This window comes from Oryctolagus cuniculus, chromosome 2 (genome assembly GCF_964237555.1).
Source record: "Oryctolagus cuniculus chromosome 2, mOryCun1.1, whole genome shotgun sequence".
NCBI classification, from domain to species: domain Eukaryota; kingdom Metazoa; phylum Chordata; class Mammalia; order Lagomorpha; family Leporidae; genus Oryctolagus; species Oryctolagus cuniculus.
The window spans coordinates 41,204,557-41,229,702 of NC_091433.1; the positions used below are offsets into that span (position 1 = coordinate 41,204,557).

Here is a 25,146-nt window from a genome sequence, read left to right on the forward strand (position 1 = left end):
CCCGGGGGCGGGGTCAGCGCTCGCAGGTCCCAGGCTGCTAAGCTCCGCCCCAGCGCGAGTCCATGGGGACTCGAATCCCAGGTGGGAGAGGAGTGAGCGCGTGCGCCCGCGAAGCCCCGTCTGGGGGCCATGGGGGTACAGGTGAGGCTGCCGCCCGGAGAGCCCTGCCGAGAAGGTGAGTGCGAGCCGGGGCACCTGTCGCCTGGGTGGCGAAGAGACCAGGTGGGCGGTCCCCGGTTACTTAGGGGCAAGAGGAGAGGGATGCGATGACTGAACTTAGTCGTTCACGTAGTCGTTCATTCATTCATTCGGTCGGGCAGCCGTCCAGCTGGTCACCGTGGGAGGGAGGCTCCGGGGGTCGCGGCGGAGGACGCGGCCGAGGACGCGGCCCCCCCTCCGTCCGGCTGAAGACGCCCGCGAGCCCGACTGGGCGCGGCAGCCTGAGGCGGGCGGGAGCGGGGGCCTGGGCGCGGGCACGCGCGTGTGGGTGGGATTCCAGCCCCGCCCCGAGCCCGGCGGCCCCTTGCCCTCCGCCGGCGGGCACACGCCCTGGCAGCCCCCAGCCCCAGACTCCACGCGGGAGGGAAAGGGAAGGCGGGGGCGAGGGGAGCGGCGGCCTCCCGGCGTCCCAGCGAGAGCACCTTGGCAGTGGCAGAAAAGAGGAGGGGGCGGATTGGAGAACGACGCCAAGGCTGAGGGGCTGGCGACCTTCTCCGCGTTTGCCCTCTTTTTGGGCTCTTCCAGTTTGTTGGGGGAAGATTTCAAAATGAAAAGCAAAAAAAAAAAGAAAAAAATTGTAAGCACCCAGCGAATTCTTCCATACGGTACCAGCAAGAGACAGAAGGGGAAGAGAGCGAGAGAGCCTAAACAATTCACAAACTATTCAAAAACTAGGATTTTTGAGATGGTTCCTAAAGGCGGCCCGGGTAGGATGATTTCCTAGATAGTCAGCTTCTGTGCCCTTTTTCTAAATAATTCCTAAGCCGGTAAGTCAAACGGTTACTAATACATCCACCCTTGTTTACCTAAGGGTGTGTGGATTACACCCACCTGTTTGAACTTCCGGGTGTTTTTCCTGCGTTGCTCATGCATTTAGTTCCAACAAGAAATATTCATGTGCATTGCTTACCACTTGTGATTGTTAATTGTGCGGGAATCTGGCAGGGAAGACTTCAGAGAAACCAGATGCCGTATTATCAGTAGTGGGAAGAGAGTCGGTTTGGGCGGCAGACGGGACTCTAAGGTGTAATTTAGCTTCCTGGAGCCTTTCTTGACCTGTAAATTGGGAAACATTCCTACGGGTTTATAGCTGTGAGGTGCAGGTGCAGGTGGAACTGAAGCACAAAATTCAGAGGCTGACAGAGTACCGAGAGGCTCAATTTTTCATGAATTGAATGAATAACAAGTTCCTGTGCCAGGCACTGGTCCATGTGCTAAGATAGACAGATTTGCCAGACAGCCTGGTCCTAGACTGTAGGCCTAGGTCTCTGATCTCATGCAGCCTACTGACCAGAGGGCAGAAAATGTGCAAGACACAAATTCATAAGGTCATTACAGTAGAGGTGAGTGTCATGGATAATGGGCTGACAATATCAGGGATATTTGCTTTGGGTACCTAAAGAAAGTGATCCTTAGCTGAAACCAAAATCAAAGGAATCCATCATGAGATCTGAAGACAGAGCATTCCAATTGGACTTCAGTGAAGGAAAATGTTAATCTTGTACTTTGACTTCTGGTTTCTAAAGGCCTGCTAACCCAAAATTACCTTAACAAAAAAAACAAAAGTTAAACATATAAATGTTGGAGTTTTTTTTTTTTTAGTTTTTCAGTATTATATCACATATTCTACATACTTCAGTAGAAACCAATGCCAATGGAGCTTTATTCATGTGACAGTAATGACACTATGAAAATATTAATGTGGGAAATATTGCAGTCACCTGTGAAGCACTGACTGCATGAGGATTATGTGCCAGGGCCTGTACAGAAACAAAGAAATAAAAGAAACAGGACAGACTGAGCTCCAAAGAGGACAAACGTACAACCCTGGGTATCTTCTTAACAGTTCCGGTATGGGTTGGGCTTAGGATACTAAGGAGGAGAGGAACCAAATAGTTCTCAAAGTTTTCTTTGATGGAGTAGGCCATTGTTACAGTCTACGCCAGCCACCAGAGAGAAAATGGTTCAGTTGGTCTCTAGAGCTCATTCAACCTGTCTTCCTGGCTGAACTAGTCTCAGTTTAGAAAAGAGGAAATTAAGAAATTCCAACTCTGAGAATTGGCTGTATCCCTCTCCATATGACTAGTATATGTCACACATTCATGTAGGTAATAGTCTTAATTTTCAAAAGATGGCCACATAAAATGTATCCGTTTATCCTCACACATAATTAAATTCTGTGTTTTATTAGATAAGAGAGCACTAGAAAACATTCTAATAAAATTAGAAGTTTATTTTGGTGCAAATTTTTAAATTCTTGAATATTTTTTCATAATATGCTTATTTCATAAATGTGTCAAAGACCCCTAAGTCAGCATGGATTTAAATTTTTGGCACTAAACTTTTTTTTAATTTTTCTTTTTCAAAGATTTATTTATTTATTTATTTATTTAAAAGGCAGAGCAGCAGAGAGGGAAAGGAAAGGGAGAGAACTTCCATCCACTGGTTCACTCCCCAAATGCCTGCAACAGCCAGATCTGTACCAGGACAAGTCTGGAGCCAGGAACTCCATCCTGGTCTCTCACATGGTTGCAAGGGGCCACACACTTGGGCCATTTTCCACTGTTTTCCCAGGTGCAATAGCAGGGAGCTGGGTCAGAAGTACAACAGCTGAGACTTGAACCAGTACTCAGTATGGGATGCCAGTGTCACAGGCTGTGGCTTAACCCACCATGTCACAAAGCTGGCCCCTACATTTCCTTTAATTTCATTTCTCAAACATTTTGAAGTATTTGCATAGACATTATCTCAATTTTACAGATGAAGAGAACTGGAGAAGTGAATATGGCTTTGTAATTAGTGATCAAGCCAAGCAAAAAAATTATTAGGACCTTTGTTTTTCCTATAGGTTTCTAGAATGTATTGAATGGTTTTCCCTCCACCCAAATTCATATGTTGGAACCCTAATCCCAATGTAATGGTATTGCAGGTGAGATCTCTGGGAAGTAATTAGGTTGTGATGGAAGGGGAGCTTTCTTTTTTTAATTTATTTAGAGGCAGAATTACAGACAGAGACAGAGAGGTCTTGCACCTGCTGATTTACTCCCCCAAATGACCAAAGAGTGCCAATCGGAAGCCAGGAAGCAAAAGCTTCTTCTGGGTCTCCCCCATGGGTGCAGGGGCCCAAGGACTTGGGCCATCTTCCACTGCTTTCTTAGGTCATTAGCAGAGAACTGGCTCAGAAGAGGAGCAGCCAGGACATGAACCAGTGCCCAAGTGAGATGCCGATGCCCCTGGCAGAGGCTTAACCTGTTATACCACAGTACTGGCCCCAGGAGGAGGACACCATGTGAACAGACAGCTGGAAGAGAAGTATCACCAAGAATCTGACGCTGTTGGCACCATCATCTTAGATTCCCATCTTCAAGAACTGTGAGAAATAAATGTATTGTTTAAACCACCCAGTTAGAGGAAGACATTTGGCCTGGTAGATAGACCAACAGGATGCTCGCATCCCCTCTCTGAGTTTCTGGGTTTGAGTCTCAGTTCTGCTCTGATTCCAGTTTGCTGCTAATGCAGACCCTCCTAGCCACAAGGTGACAGCTCGAACTCAAGTGGTGGAGTCCCTGCCACCCATGTGGGAGATTTGAATTGACCAGCTTTGACCTGGCCCAGCCCCAGATGTTGCAGTGAACAGTGGATCAGCGCTCTGTGTGTCTGTATTTCTCTCTTTCTCTCCCTCTCTCTCTCTCCCTCTCCCTCACTTTCACTCTCATTTTCTCTGTCACTCCGCCTTTCAAATAAAGTAAATCTTTAAAAAAACAAACCAAGAAATCTTCAAAGTGAGAAAGTACTTAGCCTATGGAATAAACAACAACCACAAAAAAAAACAAGAGTTGGGAATGAGGTTAGGTAGTTATTTTTGGGAAGGATTCTGAGGGGCCTTGTGCACTGTGGTGGGGATTTAGGTATTTTTGAAGAGAAGGGAGGCCAATGTAGAATTTTGGGAGGAAGGACAAGATTGGGCCTACTTTTCAAAAGGCTCATTTCACCTGATCTCCCTTGCTACTATTCTGAGACATCTCAAACATCTCTCTGCTGTCACCCTCGCCAGCCTAGCTGATTGCAGTTCCTTCACCCTTCAAGTCTTTACCTTTAATCTTGTCGTTAAAATATATTCATTTATCAGGCCAACGCCGCGGCTCACTAGGCTAATCCTCCACCTTGCAGCGCCGGCACACCGGGTTCTAGTCCCAGTCGGGGCGCCGGATTCTATCCCGGTTGCCCCTCTTCCAGGCCAGCTCTCTGCTGTGGCCCCGGAAGGCAGTGGAGGATGGCCCAAGTGCTTGGGCCCTGCACCCCATGGGAGACCAGGAGAAGTACCTGGCTCCTGCCATCGAATCAGCACAGTGCGCCGGCCGCAGCGGCCATTGGAGGGTGAACCAACGGCAAAGGAAGACCTTTCTCTCTGTCTCTCTCTCTCTCTCTCACTGCCCACTCTGCCTGTCAAAAATATATATATATATATTCATTTATCCTGTTTTTATGGCTTCCCATGGCACTCTTTCCAAATTATACAACTGTTAATTCATTTGTTCTATCCCTCCCCCCACTAGAATATAAGAGCAGGCGTTTTGTTGTATCCTCTGTTATATCCTCAGCTTCTAGAAAATGCCTGACAGGTTGTAGACACTTCATAAATTCTTGTTGAATAAATGAATGAAAAGATGAGTTGTGTTTCAGAGTTGGGTGAGAAAGAGGGTGATGCAGTCTAATGTCAGGGGTAAGCAAGCTGCAGAGCATGGAAGCCCTTAAAGTTCAGGGTTCATCAGCACTTGAGTTTTTGTTATAATTGGAATTAAAAAACCGTCATGAGGGAGCAGGGAGATTAAGCAGGGAAATGACATGATCCAATTCACACTAGCTGATGTTTAGCAAATAAAGCGTGACGAACATCAAGAGGCTGCGTTCAGTCTTTCCTATGCCAATATGAGTAGGTAGTATATCATCTCTTATTGCTTCTGTGTCTGTAGGTCCACAGGGGATTGAATGATCTAGACGAGGCTCACCTGTGTGTGTCTGCGCAGACTACATGTCACCTGGGCTTGGCTCCTTCATGTGAGATGCACCCAGATCTGCTCCACATGGGTCCATGCTGCGGCTCAGGTGAAGGGCCAGCAGCTCATCAGATAATTACAAAATACAAGAGGGTGAACTCAACCATAAAAGTAAATCTGAAGCCTCTCCTCAGATCATCCCCATTTGGCCACCAAGTCTCTTCCAGACTGACATCAGAATATTCTTGTTTGGGGACAAATAAGGAAGTAAAAATGCTGAATAATAATGTATCATGGCTGGCGCTGCGGCTCACTAGGCTAATCCTCCGCCTGCAGCGCCGGCACACCGGGTTCTAGTCCCAGTCGGGGCGCCAATTCTGTCCCGGTTGCCCCTCTTCCAGGCCAGCTCTCTGCTGTGGCCCGGGAAGGCAGTGGAGGATGGGCCAAGTGCTTGGGCCCTGCACCCCATGGGAGACCAGGAGAAGCACCTGGCTCCTGCCTTCAGATCAGCGCGGTGCCCCGGCCGCAGCGCACCAGCAGTGGCGGCCTTTGGAGGGTTAACCAACGGCAAAAGGAAGACCTTTCTGTCTCTCTCTCTCACTATCCACTCTGCCTGCAAAAAAAAAAAAAAAGTATCACAGCAGAATAGGTGATGAGACAATGACTTCTTCAACTTGGAAAGATCTTGCCGTGGTTTAAAAAAAATGTACTCTGATGCAATCACAGACTACCTAGAAACCAGATATTCTGTTCCATGTAACTGGAAATTTCAGTTGTTAGCCTCTATGGCCAAATAGCACTTGAAAAATAAAAGCACTTCATCTTTGTATAAGATTTAGTAATATTTTTCAACTGCTTTATTGTACTTTGTGTTTTAAATTTTCTTAAATAGAAAACTAACCTGGAAATTGAGTTGCTTGGCCCTGGTTTTGACAGATATTTTGGCTAATCACTTAATATCATGGCATCAACATCTTTCAAATGCCTTCTAGAAGTCCATCTGCAAACACAAGCCACCAGGATCATATGCAACTCTGGTTAACAAAGGCAGATTATGATCAAACCACAAAATTATAGAAGATACCTTTAGAATGACTGAGTAAACCTCCTGCATTTTAGAGATGAAGAAACCAAAACAGGGTGATTACTCAACTTGCCTGTGATGACAGTAGTAGAACTTAAGGTGGGAAAGCTATAACCTGTCCAACGTCTAACTTGGTTTCTAGATTTTAAAGAAATGTGTGTGTTTATCAAATATCAAACCTGGAGCTGACGCTGTGGCATAGCAGGTGAAGCCTCCGCCTGCAGCACCAGCATCCCGTATGAGCACTGGTTCATGTCTGGGCTCTCCTCTTCTGATCCCGCTCTCTGCTATGGCCTGGAAGGCAGAGGAAGATGGCCCAAGTGTTTGGGTCCCCACACCCATGTGGGAGACCTGGAAGAAACTCCTGGATCCTGGCTTTAGGTCGGCCCAGCTCCGGCCGTTTTGGCCGTTTGGGGAGTGAACCAGTGATGAAAAATAGCTCTCTCTCTTTCTCTCTCTGCCTCTCCCTCTGTGTAACTCTTTCAAATAAATAAATCATCTTTTTTAAAAAAGATTTTATTTATTTATTTGAGAGGTGGAGTTACAGACAGTGAGAGGGAGAGACAGAGAAAAAGATCTTCCTTCTGTAGGTTCACTTCCCAAATGGCCGCAATGGCCGGCGCTGTGCTGATCCAAAGCCAGGAGCCAGGTGCTTCTTCCCAGGCTCCCATGTGGATGCAGGGGTCCAAGCACTTGGGCCATCTTCTACTGCTTTTCCAGGCCATAGCAGAAAGCTGGATTGGAAGAAGAGTAGCCAGGACTAGAACCGGCGCCCATATGGGATGCGGGCACTGCAGGGGGAGGATTAAGCTACTGTGCCACGGCGCCAGCCCCAATAAATCAGTCTTTAAAAAGCAAGTCACCCAAGAATATATTCTGTATGATTACATTTTTCTAAGATACAAAAAGAGGCTAAACAAAACTATTATTTATAAATGGACTTACTTAGAGAAAATAATTTTTAAATTTATTTATTTGAAATACAAGTGACAGAGACAGAGAAAGATCTTCCATCCACTGGTTCATTCTCCAAATAATTGCAACAGTCAGGGCTGGGAGATCCAGTAACTCCATCCAGGTCTCCCAGATGGGTGTCAGGGGCCCAAGTACTTGGGTCATCATCTACTGCCTTCCCAGACACATTAGCAGGAAGCTGGATTGGAAGCAGAGGGACCAGCATTCAGTTATGGGATGCTGGCATCACAGGCAACAGCTTAACCTTCTGTGCCAAATGCACACTCTGAAGAATTTTTTTTTAAGCAAAGAAATGTTGATGAGAAAACGACAGGATGGTTGTTAGCTTGTGTGGGGAGCAACCCAGACTGGACTGAGTTACTGGAATTAAGACTTATTCTATGCATCTGCTCTCCCACAATATGGCGCTGAGAAGGGAGAAACAGCTTCTACGCAGCTGCCTCCAGTTCAACCAGTAAACAGCAGGACCTGCTCCTGATTGGAGGAGAGCAGCGTACTCGGCGTGTGGGTAGCAGAGTTGGGATTGGTGGAAGAGGACTATAAAGGAGGAGAGAGACAACATGCACCAGGAACATCTAAGGGGAACATCTATCTGAATAACACCTGAGCAGCCCCCGAGAGAGCCGGCCGGTGGTGTGCCGCTCCCCTGCGGAAGTGGGGAAAGTGGCAGGGGGAACCGCCCTTCCACGGAGGTGGAAGGGACAGTAGCCAACCCGGGAAGAACCAGCAGCAAACCCGGGGAGGGCCGAGCAGACAAAAGAACACCGCAGGGTCCTGTGTCGTTCCTCCATGAAGAGGGGGAGCAACAGCTTGGAGGGGTAATATTTTCTTTCTTAGATCAGATGGTTTATATATCAGTGTATATTCAATTATTTTTCTTAACTAGCATGTATTTAAGTATTCATTATATAGTAACAATATCAAAAAAGTAATGTGTGCTAACATGAGAATAAGGGACTTGCAGTAATGGATTTTCTGTGTTGAACAAAGTCTGAATTAACCTCCCTGCATAATTACTTTGCTTACTTGGATCTCGAGAAGCCAACTCTGACTTGCGCTTTGATTCCTCTAAAACACTGTGGAGTCCCTGCCCACACACCCTGCTCCCTCATCTCTCCCTTGGGCCCCCACATCACTCTACGCTCAAGCACAGGTTCTGCCCTCCCGCTCCCCTCCCTTTGCCCTGTCTCCTTCAGTCATATCTGCCACAGGCTTTCTCCCTCACACACTCCCAAAACATAAAACAATGTAAGTTCTAAGGTCAACACTCAGGCAAGATTTTTATTATTTTCTTCTGCCATAAACTTGCAGCCACTTACAACGGCCACTTAGAACAAGAACTTGTAAAAGGCAACCAAGATTATGTGCTCCCTCATTTATGATCCCCTGCCCCCACACCCCCTAAAATGTCGGAAACATTTTGCTATGTCAACATCTTAGAAGAAATACTGTTTCACTGGAATGAGATCTGCCCACACTGATTTCAGAGATGAAGTTTTGGAATGGTTATGTTAACTACATAGTAAATGACACAAATGCAGCCATGGAATCCACTGGAAAGTCAAATTAGGTGTTATGTCAGGAATGAATGTAACACAAATTTTTACTAACAAAAATAAACACAGTGACTTTCCATTTGGATGGAATGAATAGTGCATGGAACATGATTGCTTGATTGCAGATTTGTCGCTGTTCTTACCAAAAACAACCTGCCTGAAAACTTCCCACAAGTCTGGAATTCTAGTAATATAGGTCTCCTTGGAAATTTTGGAAGATTTTCTGGAAATCTTGGGAAATTCAGAAGAATTTTATTCTTTATCTTTTGGGGGGGAAAGTTAATTCATTTTCAAGTTATAGACAAAAGTGAAATAAGAGTCATGGAAACTCTGAATTCATTATTTCACCATTTGATGGTTGCTTGTTAACTTAGTATTTGGTAAAATTTGGTAACTTCATAATACTAAACCAAGGATGCATAGATGCATTTGGGAAATTTCTTGCTAAGACATTTGTTCACACTTTTTTATGTAGTTCATATGCCTTCTTAAAATATTTGATATATAAAGCTGAATTTTTTCACTGGATTTTTCCTTTCCCATTTTATTTTGTTAGTTTGGTTTTTTTGGTTGTTTAGGGTAATTCATAGAGGGAGAATTTGCCTTTTTCTCTAGGAAAACAGTGATGAGAGAACATCTAGTCATAGTGTCACCTTGTTGGTGGCTTTTCAAGTGAAGAAAAGAATATAAAAAATTTCTTATCTATGTAAAATGTCTTGTGTTTTAGTGTTTAACCCCAAAATTCCAAGGCGCTTATGATTCAGTGGATATACATGCTTATTTGAATCTTATTCTTAAGCCTACTGATGCTTGATTCATTTATTAGATTCTATTTTATTTAGAAAAAGGTGGATTGGTAGACCTGAAAAATCATTTTCTTTATGGAAAAGTGGTACAGGAAACTGAACCCACCTGTAATCCTTTTTTTTTTTTTTTTTTTGAAAGGCATAGTTCATAACCCTACCAAGTAGACTCACTCAATTTCCTGTTACACAGTGATTTCTAGGCAGATGGGGTTGCTGTGCCCTTTCCCCACAATCAGGTGTCATAACCCTGCTTTCCAGGAGACAGGCTAATAATGTGAAGGCCTGAGGTGGATGGGGAGATGAGGGTGGGGCTGTGATGAGAATTAGTGAGCACCAGATAGGTCTAAATAGTCCCTGCTCCAGCAGGTGGTTGTTTTGCCAGAAGGCTCAAGTACTGCCATAACTTCCAGTTTGGATGAGGAATTCAGACTTTTCGTGTAAAACCTTTCAGTTTAAATGCTGACCATGAAAGTATTTAAAGTCATCTATTAAGAACCTATGCTGGGGCCAGCACTGTGGCACAGCGGGTAAAGCCTCCACCTGCAGTGCTGGCATCCCATGCGGGTGCTGGTTCGAGTCCCGGCTGCTCCATTTCTGATCCAGCTCTCTGCTATGGCCTGGGAAGGCAGTGGAAGATGGCCCAAGTCCTTGGGCCCCTGCACTTGTGTGGGAAACCCAGAAGAAGCTCCTGGCTTCAGATCGGCCCAGCTCTGGCTTTTGAGGCCAATTGGGGAGTGAACCAAAGGACAGAAGACCTCTGTCCGTCTCTGCCTCTCCTTCTCTCTCTTTGTAACTCTGACTTTCAAATAAATAAATAAATCTTTAAAAAAAAAAAAAAAAGAAGAAGAAGAAGAAGAAGAACCTATGCAAACCAAACTGAAAATGTCTGTAGACCCAGGGACCACCTGTTAGGGGGTTTCCTGCGTACAGTAAAAAAGTGTTTGAGTACCATCCGCTCAAGCCTGTTTCTTGCACAAGGGGGATAAGCATTGTATAGCTCCTTTGAGTTCTTGCCATTTCCTTCTTTCTTTTTTTCCAGGCCACGTGCTGTCTCTTGTCTGTCCGAACTCCTTCCAAGCTTGGTGTGAGATCACGAATGTGTCACAGCTGCTGGTTTCTCCTGGCCTCTACATGGATCTGAATACCAGCACAACCAACTTGAGCATTTCTGCAAATGTGGAAAACAAGTACAGTCTTTACGTGGGCTTGGTCCTGGCAGTAAGTTCCAGTATTTTTATTGGCTCCAGCTTCATATTGAAAAAGAAGGGCCTCTTGGAACTGGCCAACAAGGGCATTACGAGAGCTGGTAAGAAACCTGCAACTAATGAATTCAAGTTTCCAACTGCAGAAAAGGCATTATTGTCAGACCACATGCTTTACAGCCATCACAGTTGACTTATCTCTGTTTATCTCAGCCTCTGTCTTCCTCATTGAGCCAGCTGCATGTCCCACCAACTCTGACCTACATGGAATGGTCCCTGCCACCTCACCTGCGTCCTCCTGTGCTACTCTCCGGTCACCTGCTTTACTCTTGTTCCTGGAATAGACTGATTTTCTGTCCATGAAGTCTTCTCCCTTTGCCAGGAACTCTCTTCTTGTTGCCCTTCCTTCAGATGACTCATCCTTCAGCTGAAGTTCCATCCTTGACCCATCCTCTCTGCAGGTCTCCGCCACCCCCAGCCCCTGTTATTCTCTGTCATGACACTCGGGGTTTCCTTCATAGTGCCTGGAATAATCTGTACTGGTAAACTTACTGTTTATTTAATTGTGGTCAACAGGTTTGTTTGTTTATCAGTTATGGATTCACAAGAGCAGGGACCTTCCCTGTCATGGTGTTTGGCACTCAAAAACATTTGTTAAATTAGTAAACATGTAGCAATGTAAATAGGCTACTACTTATAGTGATATTTTAGATGCTGAGTAGCTCTGCCTGTCTTTCATTAGACATGAATTCTCTATTCATTTTTATCAAGTATAATATGGTTGAAAACCTAAATATTTTTCTAGAGTCCATATGGAAAAAATAAATGACTACGAATAATGCAAACAAGCTTATTAAAGAGTACTGTTGAGGAAAGACATGCCCCATCACAAAACAAAATGTACCATTAAAATAGACAAAATAATAAAGAGAATTGTAAACTTAAGTGTTACTACAGGTAACACTTTAATATATGATTTTTAAAAGTTTCATTTCAAAACAGTAGAGAGAGGATGAATTATTATTTAAAAATACTGAGACAAATGGAAAATACTAGAGGAGAAAATAAGAGTTCTATTTTAAGCCATTCAGCAAAAGAAATTTCAGATAGCTTCAAGTCAAATTTAGAATTATTTTATTTAAAAAAAAAGATCTAAAAGAAGTCCTTTCTAAGAATAAGGTAAAGGAAGAGTCTGTTCTCTATAAGGAAATTTTCTGGATTGACAAAAAAGGTATATGTGGAAACACTTTAACAGAAATTAAAAACCAAATGTATATTGGAGCGAAAATTATGAAACACTAATTATGACAGAAGGTAGTTAAATTTCTTAATATATAAAGAGCAACAGCAGTCAATAAGAAAATATTAGTACCCTAACAGAAAATAAGCAAAGCACATAAACAAGAAATAGATAAAATTAAAAATGCAAACGGTCAATAAGCATACATCATAAGTTCCAACTTTGTAGTAAGACTCCAGGTTAGTCATTTACAAATTTTATAAAGAGAACATCCTAAATAAACATAGTTAACTACTTTGCAAGATAATCTTCACAGTTTATACACCCTGTTTAGACTAACTATAACAAAAATATATAGGTCAAGTTTAGGGGATTTGTTGTATTAAAATTGATGAGACGTTTAATAAATAAAAAGCAAAATATCCCAGTGTAGGGAGAATATAGACAATAGTTATAAACAATAATTGAATGAAAAAAATGACCATTTCACCCATATATACAGTAAATTTTAAAGTAATCGCAGATCATTAAAACTATAGTAGTATAACATTTAGACATTGGTTTCACAAAGATATAAAACAAAGTTTTACAAAACTATATTTGCAAGAGTACTTGTTAAACTTCTTATTCTGTAAAGTATTAAACCTTTTTACTGTAATATAAATTTAAAGCATGTTATCTCAAAGACTTAAAAAGAAGAAAGGAAGGAAGAAGGAGGGTAGGAGGGAAGAGAGGGAAGGAGTGAGGAAAGAAAGGAGCATCATTATGTTCTTAGAATTGTGTCTACAAAGTGCACTGAATCTTAAAAACTAATTAAAAATAGAAATAAATCGATGAGAAATTTTTCTGTTGGAAACACCAATAATAAGGTCACATAACTCTGAATTCCATAGGCAAGCTTTTTGTCCTTTTCAGTTCTGGACAGAAACTCGAATTCATCATGCCAAAGTAGCAAGTGAGTAGAGTTCAACTGTCTGATGCTCATTATTCTCCAATCGACTAATATAAAATCTCAAAAGCTTTATGTCAACCATACTGTCCCCTCTGAAGTTCTTATTATAAGACACCAGTGTAATTCATGTTCTATGGTTTTCCATTTTTAATTTGAACCATGACTGAAACAAAGTATTCAGGGCTTATAATATTCTATGTGCAAGCCCCTGACTTACATAAAATTTTCTGCAAAGTAAACTTATTTATATAGAAATCACAAGGTGACATACTAGAAAACTTTAGATTTCTGGAAATCACAAAGCAAATAAGCTCAAGGACTAATTTGACCTTAAGCCTTGCCCTTTCTCAACATAATCCAGTATGTTTCCTAGAAGTCAGTTCTTCAAGCCTCATTCCTTGAATTTAGAACTTAATTTTTATTCCTGTTATTTTCCTAGGACAAGGTGGACATTCTTACCTCAAGGAATGGTTGTGGTGGGCAGGATTACTGTCAAGTAAGTGCTTAAAATGAGAACAGTGTGTGCTGATAAAATGATAGATTACATAAGGAGTTTAACATTTTTCTTCCTGTCAAGGATATAACTTAAGTCTAAACATGTTTGTGTGGGTGGAATAAGTTGTCATCTAACAATACATGTGTGTGTATGTATACACATATGTGTGTGCATTGTCACTCTTTGCTCCTCCTACTTCCTCAGTACTATCCTGCAACGTAAGACGAACGTTGATATTTAAGATGCTGTCTTTTCTCACAAACTTCCCCTTCTTGTGTTTTTTTCATCATAACAACTGAGGAAAGTTCTTCCCTCCCAATGTTTTCTCGGCTCATAATTTGAATCTGTGACCATCCTAGCTGCATGTCTTTTCAGGAATGGGTACATTTTCCTTGCCAGGACCAAAACATGGATAAAATAAAGGATTCTTTGGTGGCTTACGTGGCAAATAAATGGGAAAATCTAAGCTGTCAGCATTCACCCCCCCCCTCCGACTTACTCCACAGGTTAAATGAGACCAGGACATGTGGGCATTTTCTAAATGCTAATGTGACGTCCAAATAAAAGGCAGGAAGTCTGCCTCAGCTGCTTTGACTGGTGTTGGTCTCCCTCTTAACTCCTCTGGACTTTCTAAAACCCCATGCCTGAAAACTCCAAAACAGGGACATGATTAGTTGTAATTTCACACCACTTGCAAATCATTTCTCTCTGCAATCAGAAGTCTTAAAGCTTCCTTGTGTTTTTCCAAACCAAGTAACACAGTTCAGTATCTGTGAGATCCTGTTAAAAGAAGGAACTGGGTACCCTTCTTTAATAAATGGATTCTAAAATATTGAAGAAAAAGAAAGATGAAAATTTATATAGCCCTTTGAGTTTTTATTTATTTTAAAGAGTTACAGAGAGAGGGAGAGAGAGAGAAAGAGAAAGATTATCTTCCATCTACTGGTTCACTACCCAGATGGCTACAATGGTCTGGGCTGGGCCGTGCTAATGCCAGGAGCTTCTTCCAGGTCTCCCACGTGGGTGCAAGGGTCTGAGCACTTGGACCATCTTCCCATGTAATTTTTACTATATAAAAAAGTAGGTGCAGGTATTGTGGTGTAGCAGGTTAAGCTGCCACTTGGGATGCCCACATCCCATATCAAAGTGTCAGTTCATGTCCCAGCTACTCACTTGCAATCCATCTTCCTGCTAATGCACCTAGGAGGCAGTAAATGACGACTCAACTGCTTAGGAACCTGTCACTCACAGGGGAGAGCTGGGTGGAACTTTGCCTGTTGACATGAGCATCAGATAGCTGAAGCATGTTTTTTTCTCTCTCTCTCTCTGTCATTCTGCCTTCCAAGTGGAGAACAAAAAAACTTTTTAACAAGTTTATGCCGGTGGGCCGGCGCTGTTGCACAGGGGGTTAAAGCCCCAGTCTGCAGCGCTGGCGTCCCATATGGGCGCTGGTTTGAGTTCCAGCTGCGCTCTTCTGATCCAGCTCTCTGCTATGGCCTGGGAAAGCAGTAGAAGATGGCTCAAGTCCTTGGGCCCCTTCACCTACATGGGAGACCTGGAAGAAGCTCCTGGCTCCTGGCTCCTGGCTTCGGATCAGCTCAGCTCTGGTCGTTGCAGTCATTTGGGAGTGAACCAGCAGAATCAAAGACCTCTCTCTCTCTGGCTGTACCTCTCTGTAACTCTGTCTTTCAAATAAAATAATTCTAAAAAAAAGAAAAAAGTTTATGCTAGTATTGAGGAGAGAGAAGTGCACATTGGAGCCTTTTGTAATGGTTCATTATTTATTTATTTGAAAGCCAGAGTGACAGAGAAAGAGAAATCTTCCATCTGGTTCATTCCACAAATGGATGTAACAGCTGAGGCTGATCCAAGCCAAAGCCAGGAACCAGGAATGGCATCCAAGTCTCCCAAATGGATGGCAGGGGTCCAAGCTCTTGGACCTTCCTCAACTGCTTTCCCAGACACATTAGCAGGGAAATGGATTGGAAGTGAGCAACTGGGACTGGAACCAGTGTAGGACGCCGGAAACTGGCTATGCCACAATGCCAGCTGTCAGGAGATTTTTATGTAATGACAAATACACAGTGCTTTAATCATGAAGTCAGTGCTCTCCTTGAAAGCTGTCAACAAAAAGATAGGGGCCAGCGCTGTGGTGTAGTGGGTTAAACTGCTGCTTGTGACACTGGCATTCTACACAGGTGCTGGTTCAAGTCCCAGCTGCTTCACTGCCGATCCAGCTCCCTGCTGATGGCCTGGGAGAGCTGCAGAAGATGGCCCAAGTCAGTAGGCCCTGTACCCATGTGGGAGACCCAGAAGAAGCTTCTGGCTCCTGGCTTTGTTCTGGCCCAGGCTGGCTGTTGGTGGCCATTTGGGGAGTAAGCCAGCACATGGAGGTGTGCTCTCATGCACTGTTGCTCTCTCTTGCTCTCGCTCACTCTGTGTGTGTGTGTGTGTGTGTGTCCCTCTGTAACTCTGACTGCCAAAGAAATAAATCTTTAAAAAAATAAAAAAGATAATATGAAGTATTGATTGAAAGCTTAATATTCTAAGAAGACTTCCATGGTTCTTTGAGAGGATTCTCTTAACTATTCTGTAAGATTATATTTGGAGTTTCTAGCATTGGGAAAATATAACGAATATAATCTTACAGAATAGTTGAGACTCTTTGGTAGAGAAAATAGCATAGCAGCCAAAGAAAGCAGGAAAAAATATGCTGTGTCCTTTTCTCTCTCAAAAGCAGCATTAGCCTGGCAGAGTTTGTCAGCATGAAACATTGCATTCTGTGGGCAAGTGTCCAGTTGTGATCTGTGAGATGAATTTGGCCCCAGCACCAGAGCCCAGCTCTTGGAGGGATTTCCCTCATTCTAGAAGTTATCTGTGTAGTGGGCCATCAAAGGAGGTACCTTTCTCTGAAGGGAGGAGAGAACTTCCACTTTGACTATGGCATTGTCTAAATAAGGTCAGAGTTTGTGAACTCAAGAGACTTCCATAGCCTTGGCAGCTCATGACAAGAGCCTCGGGTGATTACTGACGTCATAAATAAGAGTGTCAATTGTTAAATCAACAATGGGAGTCACTGTACACTTGTTCCCCATGTAGGATCTCTGTTGTTGTACTATGAGAATTAATGGTAAAGCTAGTACTCAAACAGTATTTTATACTTTGTGTGTCTGTGTGCAAGTGCAAACTGCTGGAATCTTTACTTAGTATATACCAAGTTGATCTTCTATATATAAAGATAATTGAAAATGAATCTTGATGAAGAATGGGATGGGAGAGGGAGTGAGAGATGGGATGATTGCTGGGAGGAGGGGGATTATGGGGGGAAAAGCCGCTATAATCCAAAAGTTGTACTTTTGAAAATTATATTTATTAAATAAAAGTTTTAAAAAAAGTTATCTGTGTAGTTCTAGCTAATCAACATCTTGTGTTCCTCAGGTAAGAAAAAAGATTACATTTAGGAGTACATCATTGCAATTGTATAACCACTGTTTGGATCCCTTTGAGCCACTGAGATACTGGTACTGGTAGACCATCTGCAATTCAAAGATCTCTGACCTCATGGGCCTGTGGTAGGCATTCTGGCTGTCCCCTACCTACACATCAGATCTCTACAAGGCATTCTAATTTTATAGATTGCTGTTGCTGTTTGCAAAACAGCAGGTATTTCTGCGCAAACGCAGTCAATCTCTGCTTACTCCAAAGCTTCCTCTGCTAGATTTCATCAAAGTGAGCAAGTGTGTTTTTAGTATTGAAGTAACAAAATCTATTGAAATTCATTTAAACTGTTAAATGACTTTGTCCTTGGTCAAGTTTGTATCACCAGGTGTATTGGTCCATTTTTTGGTTACTACAACAAAATACTAGACGCTGGATACTTGTGAAGAAAAGAGATTGGTTTAGCTCACAGGTCTGGAGTCTGAAAGTCTAAGGTTGGGAGGCCCCATTGGTCAGCATCTGGTGAGGGCCAAAAGCAGATGCTGTCATGGTAGGAGCAGGTGCCAGAGGAAGGGTCACACAGAGACAGGAGGTCAGAGAGTGAGAAGAGGCTGCACCTGCTCTTGTATAACAAAGCCTCTCAAAAGAACTAACTAGAGTGCCCAGAGGACTCCTGCAGTCCCTTCTGAGGTAGTGTCCCCAGTGACCTAATGAACTCTCCACTAAACCCCACCTCTTAAAGGTTCCACCACCTCTCAGATGGCCACACTGGAGACCAAGCTTCTAACACATGAACTCTTCAATACATGAATACACTCAAACCATGTCCAAACCTTAGCTCCAGGTAATTACAGTTTATCTGTATCCCTTAATACCAGCCTTTTCCCACCTTCCATGTAAAAAGTTAAGTCATTTCATTCAGCTTGATCTTTCAGTGTCTTTGGGTTAAAAGTCCACTGCTTTGCAGGGGTCATTCGTTTTTCTGGTAAGTAGGTCCACCTTGTATGTTAACACTTTTGCTTGCTTCTAGTGGGAGCAGGAGAGGCTGTCAATTTTGCAGCTTATGCTTTCGCACCCGCCACCTTGGTCACCCCACTGGGCGCCCTGAGTGTTCTGATAAGGTATGTAAGCAATAAGAAGCTTGGCTTCTACTGGTGCTTTCATACTATGAAAACCTTAAACCATAAAAAACAGATTACTAAATCCATCTGGAAAAAACAAGTCTAGACCAGCCTAGGTTGTTAAAGCATAGAAGGCCCTGAGAAGCTTGAGACGAGTCACAGAGCTCCAGCTGCCTCATTAATAAACATGGGGATAACAGTACTTTAGTTGCCTTAAGCAATCGCCAAAACAGTTTGACTACAAAATAAATATCAATAGAAGTAGGAAAAGGATTGTTACGTTATTGTTCAGAAAACGTGTGGTAGAGTACACTTGGTTTCCTGTCGCTCCCCCTCTTCGCAGAGGAACGACACAGGACCCTGCCCTGTTCTTTTGTCTGCTCGGCCCTCCCCGGGTTTGCTGCTGGTTCTTCCCGGGTTGGCTACCAACCCTTCCACCTCCGTGGAAGGGCGGTTCCCCCTGGCCACTTTACCCACTTCCACGGGGGAGCGGCACACCACCGGCCGGCTCTCTCGGGGGCTGCTCAGGTGTTCCTTCAGATAGATGTTCCTGGTGCATGTTGTCTCTCTCCTCCTTTATAGTCCTCTTCCACCAATCCCAACTCTGCTACCCACACGCCGAGTACGCTGCTCTCCTCCAATCAGGAGCAAGATCAGCTCCTGCAGGTCATCACTCAAGTTGGCGAGAGGCAGCTGCGTAGAAGCTGTTTACTCCCTTCTCAGCACCATATTGTGGGAGAGCAGATGTATAGAATAAGTCTTAATTCGAGTAACTTAGTCTAGTCCAAGTTGCTCCCCACAGTTTCCCATTAAAGTAATTGTGTTATATTTGTGATGATTCAATGAAACCTCACAGGTTGTTTTTTTTAGCTGTGACCCAAACAAATGGCCACCAGAATCCTTTTCATTTTTTCTGTTGTAATAGTAGTTAATGACTGTAATCAATGGAGGACTTTAAAAAGCATATTGTGTTAAATTTCAACTCTTGTCAAAATTCTTATATTGTCTGCTGGGTTCTTCTGTTTGGAGACCCCATGGTACTGAAAACAGGAATAATTTTCCTGTTTCATACAATGTGAATCTGATTTTTCTGAGCTGGTCTTTATTACAATATCAAATGAATGTGTTCAGAGAGCTCACCAAAGTCATATTTCGTAGCTAATCTACTGTTTTCTTTTTTGCTCTTTCCTTGCCATTCATCAGCCTCTGGTAGTTTGTGGTTGATCCTGCCCACTTCTTTTCACCCTCTTACAGGACTCTTGCAAGAACTGGATGAGTTAGCACACACAGCACTTAGTGCACTTGTCAGGCAGTGAATAGCAGGAGTAGTACTTGTGTTTTCACCGAGGCAGCAGTTCTTCACCTGGCAAAGGCAACTCTGGGAAAGCACCAGGTAGTTGATTGCAGCCTTGAGGGCAGATGGGCACTGATAACCGGCCTGAGGGAAGTAGAGCATCAGAGGAAGGGGGCCCGGGCGCAGGAGATAAAGACAGCAGGCCTGCTGGTCAAGCTGCAGGATGCCATACCCTGCTGTCTATGATAGGGCCAATCTGGGGCTTCCTGGGTCACAACAACCGAAGCATCGGGAGCACTGGACGGGTGACAGTGTCAGTAGCAGGAAGTAGGGAGTAGTTTAATATTTTGACAATCTGTATGGTTACACTAGTGTATAGTAGCTAAATATCAGCCCTGAGCAGTAATTCTTTAGTTATGTATCTTTCTTTGAAACTTTCATGAGTGCATTTATTCTAAATGTACAGTTGAACATCCCTAAAAATCCAAGATCTAAAATCTGAAAATTCCACACCTGAACTCATGTGATGGGTCATAATCAAAACACAGGTACACTAAAATTCTATAAAATTATCTTCAGACTACGTGTATAAGATGTATATGAAGCATCAATGAATTACATATTTAGATTTGGATCCGCTCCCGATGATATTATGTACATCCTCATTATGTACATGCAAATATTCTAAAATTTTTAAAAACTAAAACCCAAAATATTCTGGTCCCAACCATTTCAAATAAGGGAGACTCAACCTGTATCATGCCAGTGAAGTGTAGAAGAGCTTTCATTTTGCTTGGGTTTATAGGAGAAGACAGAAAATGAAGTGAGTAGGAGCTCTTGGGAAAGTTTACGGGATAATGAGAGGAGTGTGGAATGTCTATTATAGCTCCTCAGTGATTAAAGCAATGAAGCAGATCTGACTGACCATGATTTCTGAGTTTAATATTAATCCAGGGATGGAGAGAGGGTGGTGAAATGGGTACGGGGTACAGAGGGATGGGAAGAATAACTTCTAATGCAGTGTTGCAGTAGGATAAATGTGGAAGTCAACAATTACACTATTTCAAAAATAGTTATAGAGTATTCTGAATATTTTCAACACAAAGAAATGATAACTGTTGTAGGTTACAGATAGGCCCATTACCCTTACATCATTACATATTATACACATGTATTGAAATGTCACATAATACCCTGTAAATATATACAACATATTAATTTAAATTTTTCAATATATTAAACTAATCTAGGTTTTCAGCGTCACATAGTACATGCAGGACAGCTCACTAGCATACAGAGTAGCCTTCCCACAGGGTGACTTCTGAGCTCCTGTGGAATCAAAAGGTAATTGAACCACAGTGATTTTATTTTTTTCTCTTCCAACAGTGCAATATTGTCTTCCTATTTTTTAAATGAGCACTTGAACATCCATGGGAAAATAGGCTGCATATTAAGTATATTGGGGTCAACTGTGATGGTTATCCATGCCCCACAAGAAGACGAAGTCACTTCTTTGCATGAAATGGAAATGAAATTGAGAGACCCAGGTCTGTGATTGAGCTGAAAGAAATACTCAAGTTTTCCACTTTGTTTCCTCATCAAATGATGTTTGTAATAACATCGTAATAGGCTTCCTTGGAGCCCAGTTGCAGATTGAGACATGTAGAGTTACTGAGTGCTATAAGTCTTCTGAAAAGGTGGCAGAACTTATTTTAGAGTTTCTGCTTTCCCTCTACATAATGAAAGGGAGAGACTGAGGATAAAAGAGGCAAAAAAAAAAAAAATCCAACCCAAAATTTTGCCACTTCATCCCTAAAATCAAAGTAAATCTGACACCATCTGCCCTCAGTAGGTTTGAAAGATATATTTGTGAAAATCTATTGTCAAATATTGAGAACTTTGCAATAGAATATTGTTTTTCATTTAATCTCCTTTCTTTTTCTAAAACACCTATGCTCTTAACATTATGACTAATGAGACTTTTTAAAGGCATAATGCACTAGCATTTTCTAAAGTCGGATTCTTTTCTCTTCCTCACAGGATTTATTTCTTTTGCCACAGTCGTAATTGTGATCTCACTGGTGCTGATTTTGATTGTGGCTCCCAAGAAAGGACAGACCAACATACTGGTCTACATTTCAATCTGCTCTTTGATTGGCGCATTTTCAGTTTCTTCTGTCAAGGGCCTGGGAATTGCCATTAAGGAGCTGTTAGAACGGAAACCAGTGCACAAGAATCCGCTGGTCTTTGTTTTGCTGGCTGTACTTGTGCTTTCAGTGACTACACAGATTAACTATCTCAACAAGGCCCTGGACACCTTTAATACATCCCTCGTGACTCCCATTTATTACGTCTTCTTCACGTCCATGGTAGTGACCTGCTCCGTCATCTTATTCCAGGAGTGGTACAGCATGAGTGCTGGAGATATCATTGGGACCTTGAGTGGGTTCTGCACTATCATCAATGGCATCTTCCTTCTACATGCTTTCAAAAACACCGACATTACCTGGAGCGAGCTGACCTCCGCCACTAAGAAAGAAGTCCTCTCTCCAAACAGCAATGAGAACAACTACGTTTTGCTAGAGAATGTAGACTGTTCAACCCCAGGATATGAGGATGATGTTACCTTGTTTAGCAGGACTGATGATCAAAGTCTGTGTAAACTCTGAATTTCAATCCATGTAAAACACTTGGAGAAGAGAACTATTTGCTTCTTGGAAGAACTTCTAAGAAAGCTAATAGTTTCTGTTCTAACTGTAACTTAGATTGATGCTATGTAAAAATGACTTCATTTGGGCCATCAAATTTGAAAATCAAGTTTTGATTCTTCTCCAGAGGACCTATTCATCTTTTGACCTCTGCAAACAAAGCATCAAAGAAGCCAAAACGTTCCATATGTCCCCTAATAACCTCTTTCTTCTGATCACATTGTATTTGGCTCTGCCAGATGGCTCTTAATTTCATTGGTGGCCATTCTTGGACTCATGATAACTCATAAAGTTATCTGTGTTCTGATAAGCAGAGTATCAGTCACCAGTCTTTGATGAGTCCAATTTCACATTATTAAAACTGAGAAGTGAGATCACTGGTGCTTAGCCCTCCCTTCCACATCTTCCTTCTATTTAAACTCTATTGCTGTTGGGTAAAGTGTTAAAAAAAAAAATAGGCCTATTCTGCAGATTGATTCATTCCTTAGTGCACTGGAAGGCACAAGACACACCCACAGATGAAGAGTTGGTGGATCGTAACTCATTGGCCATCATAGGAGTTTATTGCCAATTAAAGATGGAGAATAGAAGATGGAGAAAAATATTTTAAACCTCCAGTAAAGAAAACAAGTTCTTGTTTTTCTTTTCACAGACACATAAATGTGTTGACAGGTTCTTTTTCACTCAGTCCGGCTGACAGACAGACAACATGGGGTTTTTGGAGCAGCCCATGTGAATCCAGCTTTAGAGTTACTTATCTTCCTTTTCTTTCTTTTACTATTATCCCAAAGATTGTTTTTCTTGTTGATGTGGAGGGTCTGGTGGAATAACTGCTGCCTTATTTCAGGATTATATTGTACACTTCAATTTCTTGCAAATGTTTTTATCCCTAAAGGGGTCAGGAGTAAAAGATGCCACAGATTGTTTAGAAACAGTGAGAAAAGCCTTTGTGAAAAAATGAACAAATTGTCATCACGGTTCTCTTGATAGTTACTACTTTCTCCTTTGTTTAAGGAAATCACAAATAGTAACCTTACAAAGCAGGTACATCCCTCTGCCGTAAGTGGCAGATTGCCCATTTCTGTTAAATGTTAACATCCAATGTGATCTTGGTTTTTGGTTTTCAGCTAGCTTAAGATATCCAGGGCATTCGCAGTAAACGCTGGTATTCAGAATTCTGCTCCATTGACTTCAGCATTTCCTCAGTCCTGTTGAAGTCAACTGCTGCTCGCGGGATGACCTAAGATAGCTGCCAAGTCTGAAGCGCTACTGTTCTCTGCAGCCCGGGTCAGTGTGGAGTACAAGTCAGTGCATCCTCAAGTTTCGAAAGTTGAGAATCCGTGGAAGATCGATGTCAATTCGTGTTCACTCGGTGGACTGCTGTTTCACTTGACTCGCCAATCAGATAATATAAGCTATGAACACACGTTTTTAGGAAACGTGTCTTCTGAAAAGGTAGCATTTGAAAACTGTAAAAATCCTTTCAACATTTGTTTTCGTAGTTTTGAGGGCTCCGTTTCTCCTGCACACTTTCTTGGTGAGGAAATCAGTGACATTGTTTGACCTCCAACCCGAGTCTGTGTTGCTTCTCTAGTGAATTAAAGGTTCAGGTGTGTCTTAATGCCACCTGTTACAAAGTTGTTGCCCTTGTAACATTTTGCCCAGGTCAGAGGATCCTAGAATAGGAGCAGTGTGTAACCTGGACTGGAAAATGAACTGGTGCTGACATATGCAGCCAGGAGGAAAGCTGAGAAAGATTTAAGGAATAGTATCTTGAGAAACAATGAAATATTTGAAAAACTGTTTACAAACACCAACAGTAGGCACAGGTATTAAGAAAAAATGTTTTCGTAAGTCTTAACATTAAAATTTTTTCCCAAGTAAAAATTCTTGTTTAAGCAAGAATAAAATGCTGGATTCCTATGTTCAGGTAAATATTAGTCTTAACTGATAGTTTCATATATGTATATATTTTAATGAATATACTTTGTGTATCATCATATATAGATATCTTATGTGAATATTTGTATATGTGTCATTAAGGATTACAAAGTTGGGCTCACATAGGACAAATTGAAAGCCTATTCTAGTTCTGTAAAGATAACAGTTATTTTACTATTAGGTCAATGGTTAATGGTTAATGATTCCATTTTTAGTTCAGATTACAAAATGTTAATAAACCTTTTATATTCAACACCATAAAATTAACACCTACTTTTAGAAGTATTAATTCATGTTAGTCATAAGCCAGACATGTGGTAGGCACTTAATAAAATTAGGTTCTCTTTGAATCAACTTGATTTTTACAATCTTATTAGTAGAGCGGTGAGGACCATTGAGTGCCATATTTCCTTTGTTCTTCATCTTTTCTCATTTCATCTCATATTAGCTCATTTAAAACAACCCAAGTGAAAGTGATTCTATTATTCTATCAATACCAATGAAAGTTATTTTTAAAATATTTTTCTTAATGAAACCAGCAAAACTTAACATTATTTTTACTTTCCAACAAAACTATGGGAAAATAATATGAATACATGTGAAATGTTCTCAAATATTTAACAAACTGTTCATGAAATTTTATAGTTTTGAAATGTTTGTAAATGCTGTTTTAGGGAGTTTACAAATTTTGAATAAATGTATATTTTTTGTATGAAATAAAATAAGGTGCTTTAATCATGCTTTGTGGAGTTAAGTTTTTGTTTATAGAAGTTATGTCATGGCAAAAATTTCCCCATTTTGTTTTGAGATTAAAAAAAGTTTCAAGGTGAAAAGTCTGCAGCCAAGTTAGTTATGCTTCTTCGTTTTCACTGAAGTTTGTTTTCAGAAGAAGGCTCTCCACAGAACCATCTGCCGTACGACAGCTGATTTGGCACTTCAAAAGGAACCATCTTATCCTTCAATTATTTTACTGAACAAGAGAGCAACTCAAAGCAGTCAATACAATAAAATCTGCCCTTAGTTCAAGTAATCTTAAAAAGAGGAGGAAAGTACAGTCATCCCTCCATATCCATAGAGGATTGGTGCCAGGAGCTCAGACAGGCATCAAAATCGGAAG

At 42.0% G+C, this 25,146-nt stretch overlaps 1 protein-coding gene across 2 annotated transcripts; it reads left to right on the forward strand.

The window, feature by feature from the left end:
* The first annotated feature begins 24 nt into the window (after positions 1 to 24).
* NIPAL1 (NIPA like domain containing 1) lies at positions 25 to 24,769 on the forward strand. 2 transcript variants are annotated; one of them, XM_051842512.2, is made up of 6 exons: positions 25 to 175; positions 10,677 to 10,943; positions 13,471 to 13,527; positions 17,996 to 18,086; positions 20,767 to 20,927; positions 21,421 to 24,769. In XM_051842512.2, the coding sequence occupies exons 1-6, from the start codon at positions 130 to 132 to the stop codon at positions 22,047 to 22,049; spliced, it is 1,251 nt and encodes a 416-aa protein (XP_051698472.1). In that variant the 5' UTR covers positions 25 to 129; the 3' UTR covers positions 22,050 to 24,769. The 2 variants fall into 2 exon arrangements, with proteins under 2 accessions (XP_051698472.1, XP_069925748.1); XM_070069647.1 differs by lacking the exon at positions 25 to 175 and adding an exon at positions 7,609 to 8,093.
* Positions 24,770 to 25,146: the final 377 nt, after the last annotated feature.

What these genes read in the sequence shown, in the direction of transcription:
- NIPAL1 (XM_051842512.2), top strand. Translation starts at nt 130, where the DNA reads ATGGGGGTACAGGTGAGGCTGCCGCCCGGAGAGCCCTGCCGAGAAG. An exon ending in GTGGGCAGGATTACTGTCAA is followed by an intron (nt 13,528 to 17,995) that starts GTAAGTGCTTAA and finishes GCTTGCTTCTAG; the next exon opens with TGGGAGCAGGAGAGGCTGTC. An exon ending in GCCCTGAGTGTTCTGATAAG is followed by an intron (nt 18,087 to 20,766) that starts GTATGTAAGCAA and finishes CTCTTCCAACAG; the next exon opens with TGCAATATTGTCTTCCTATT.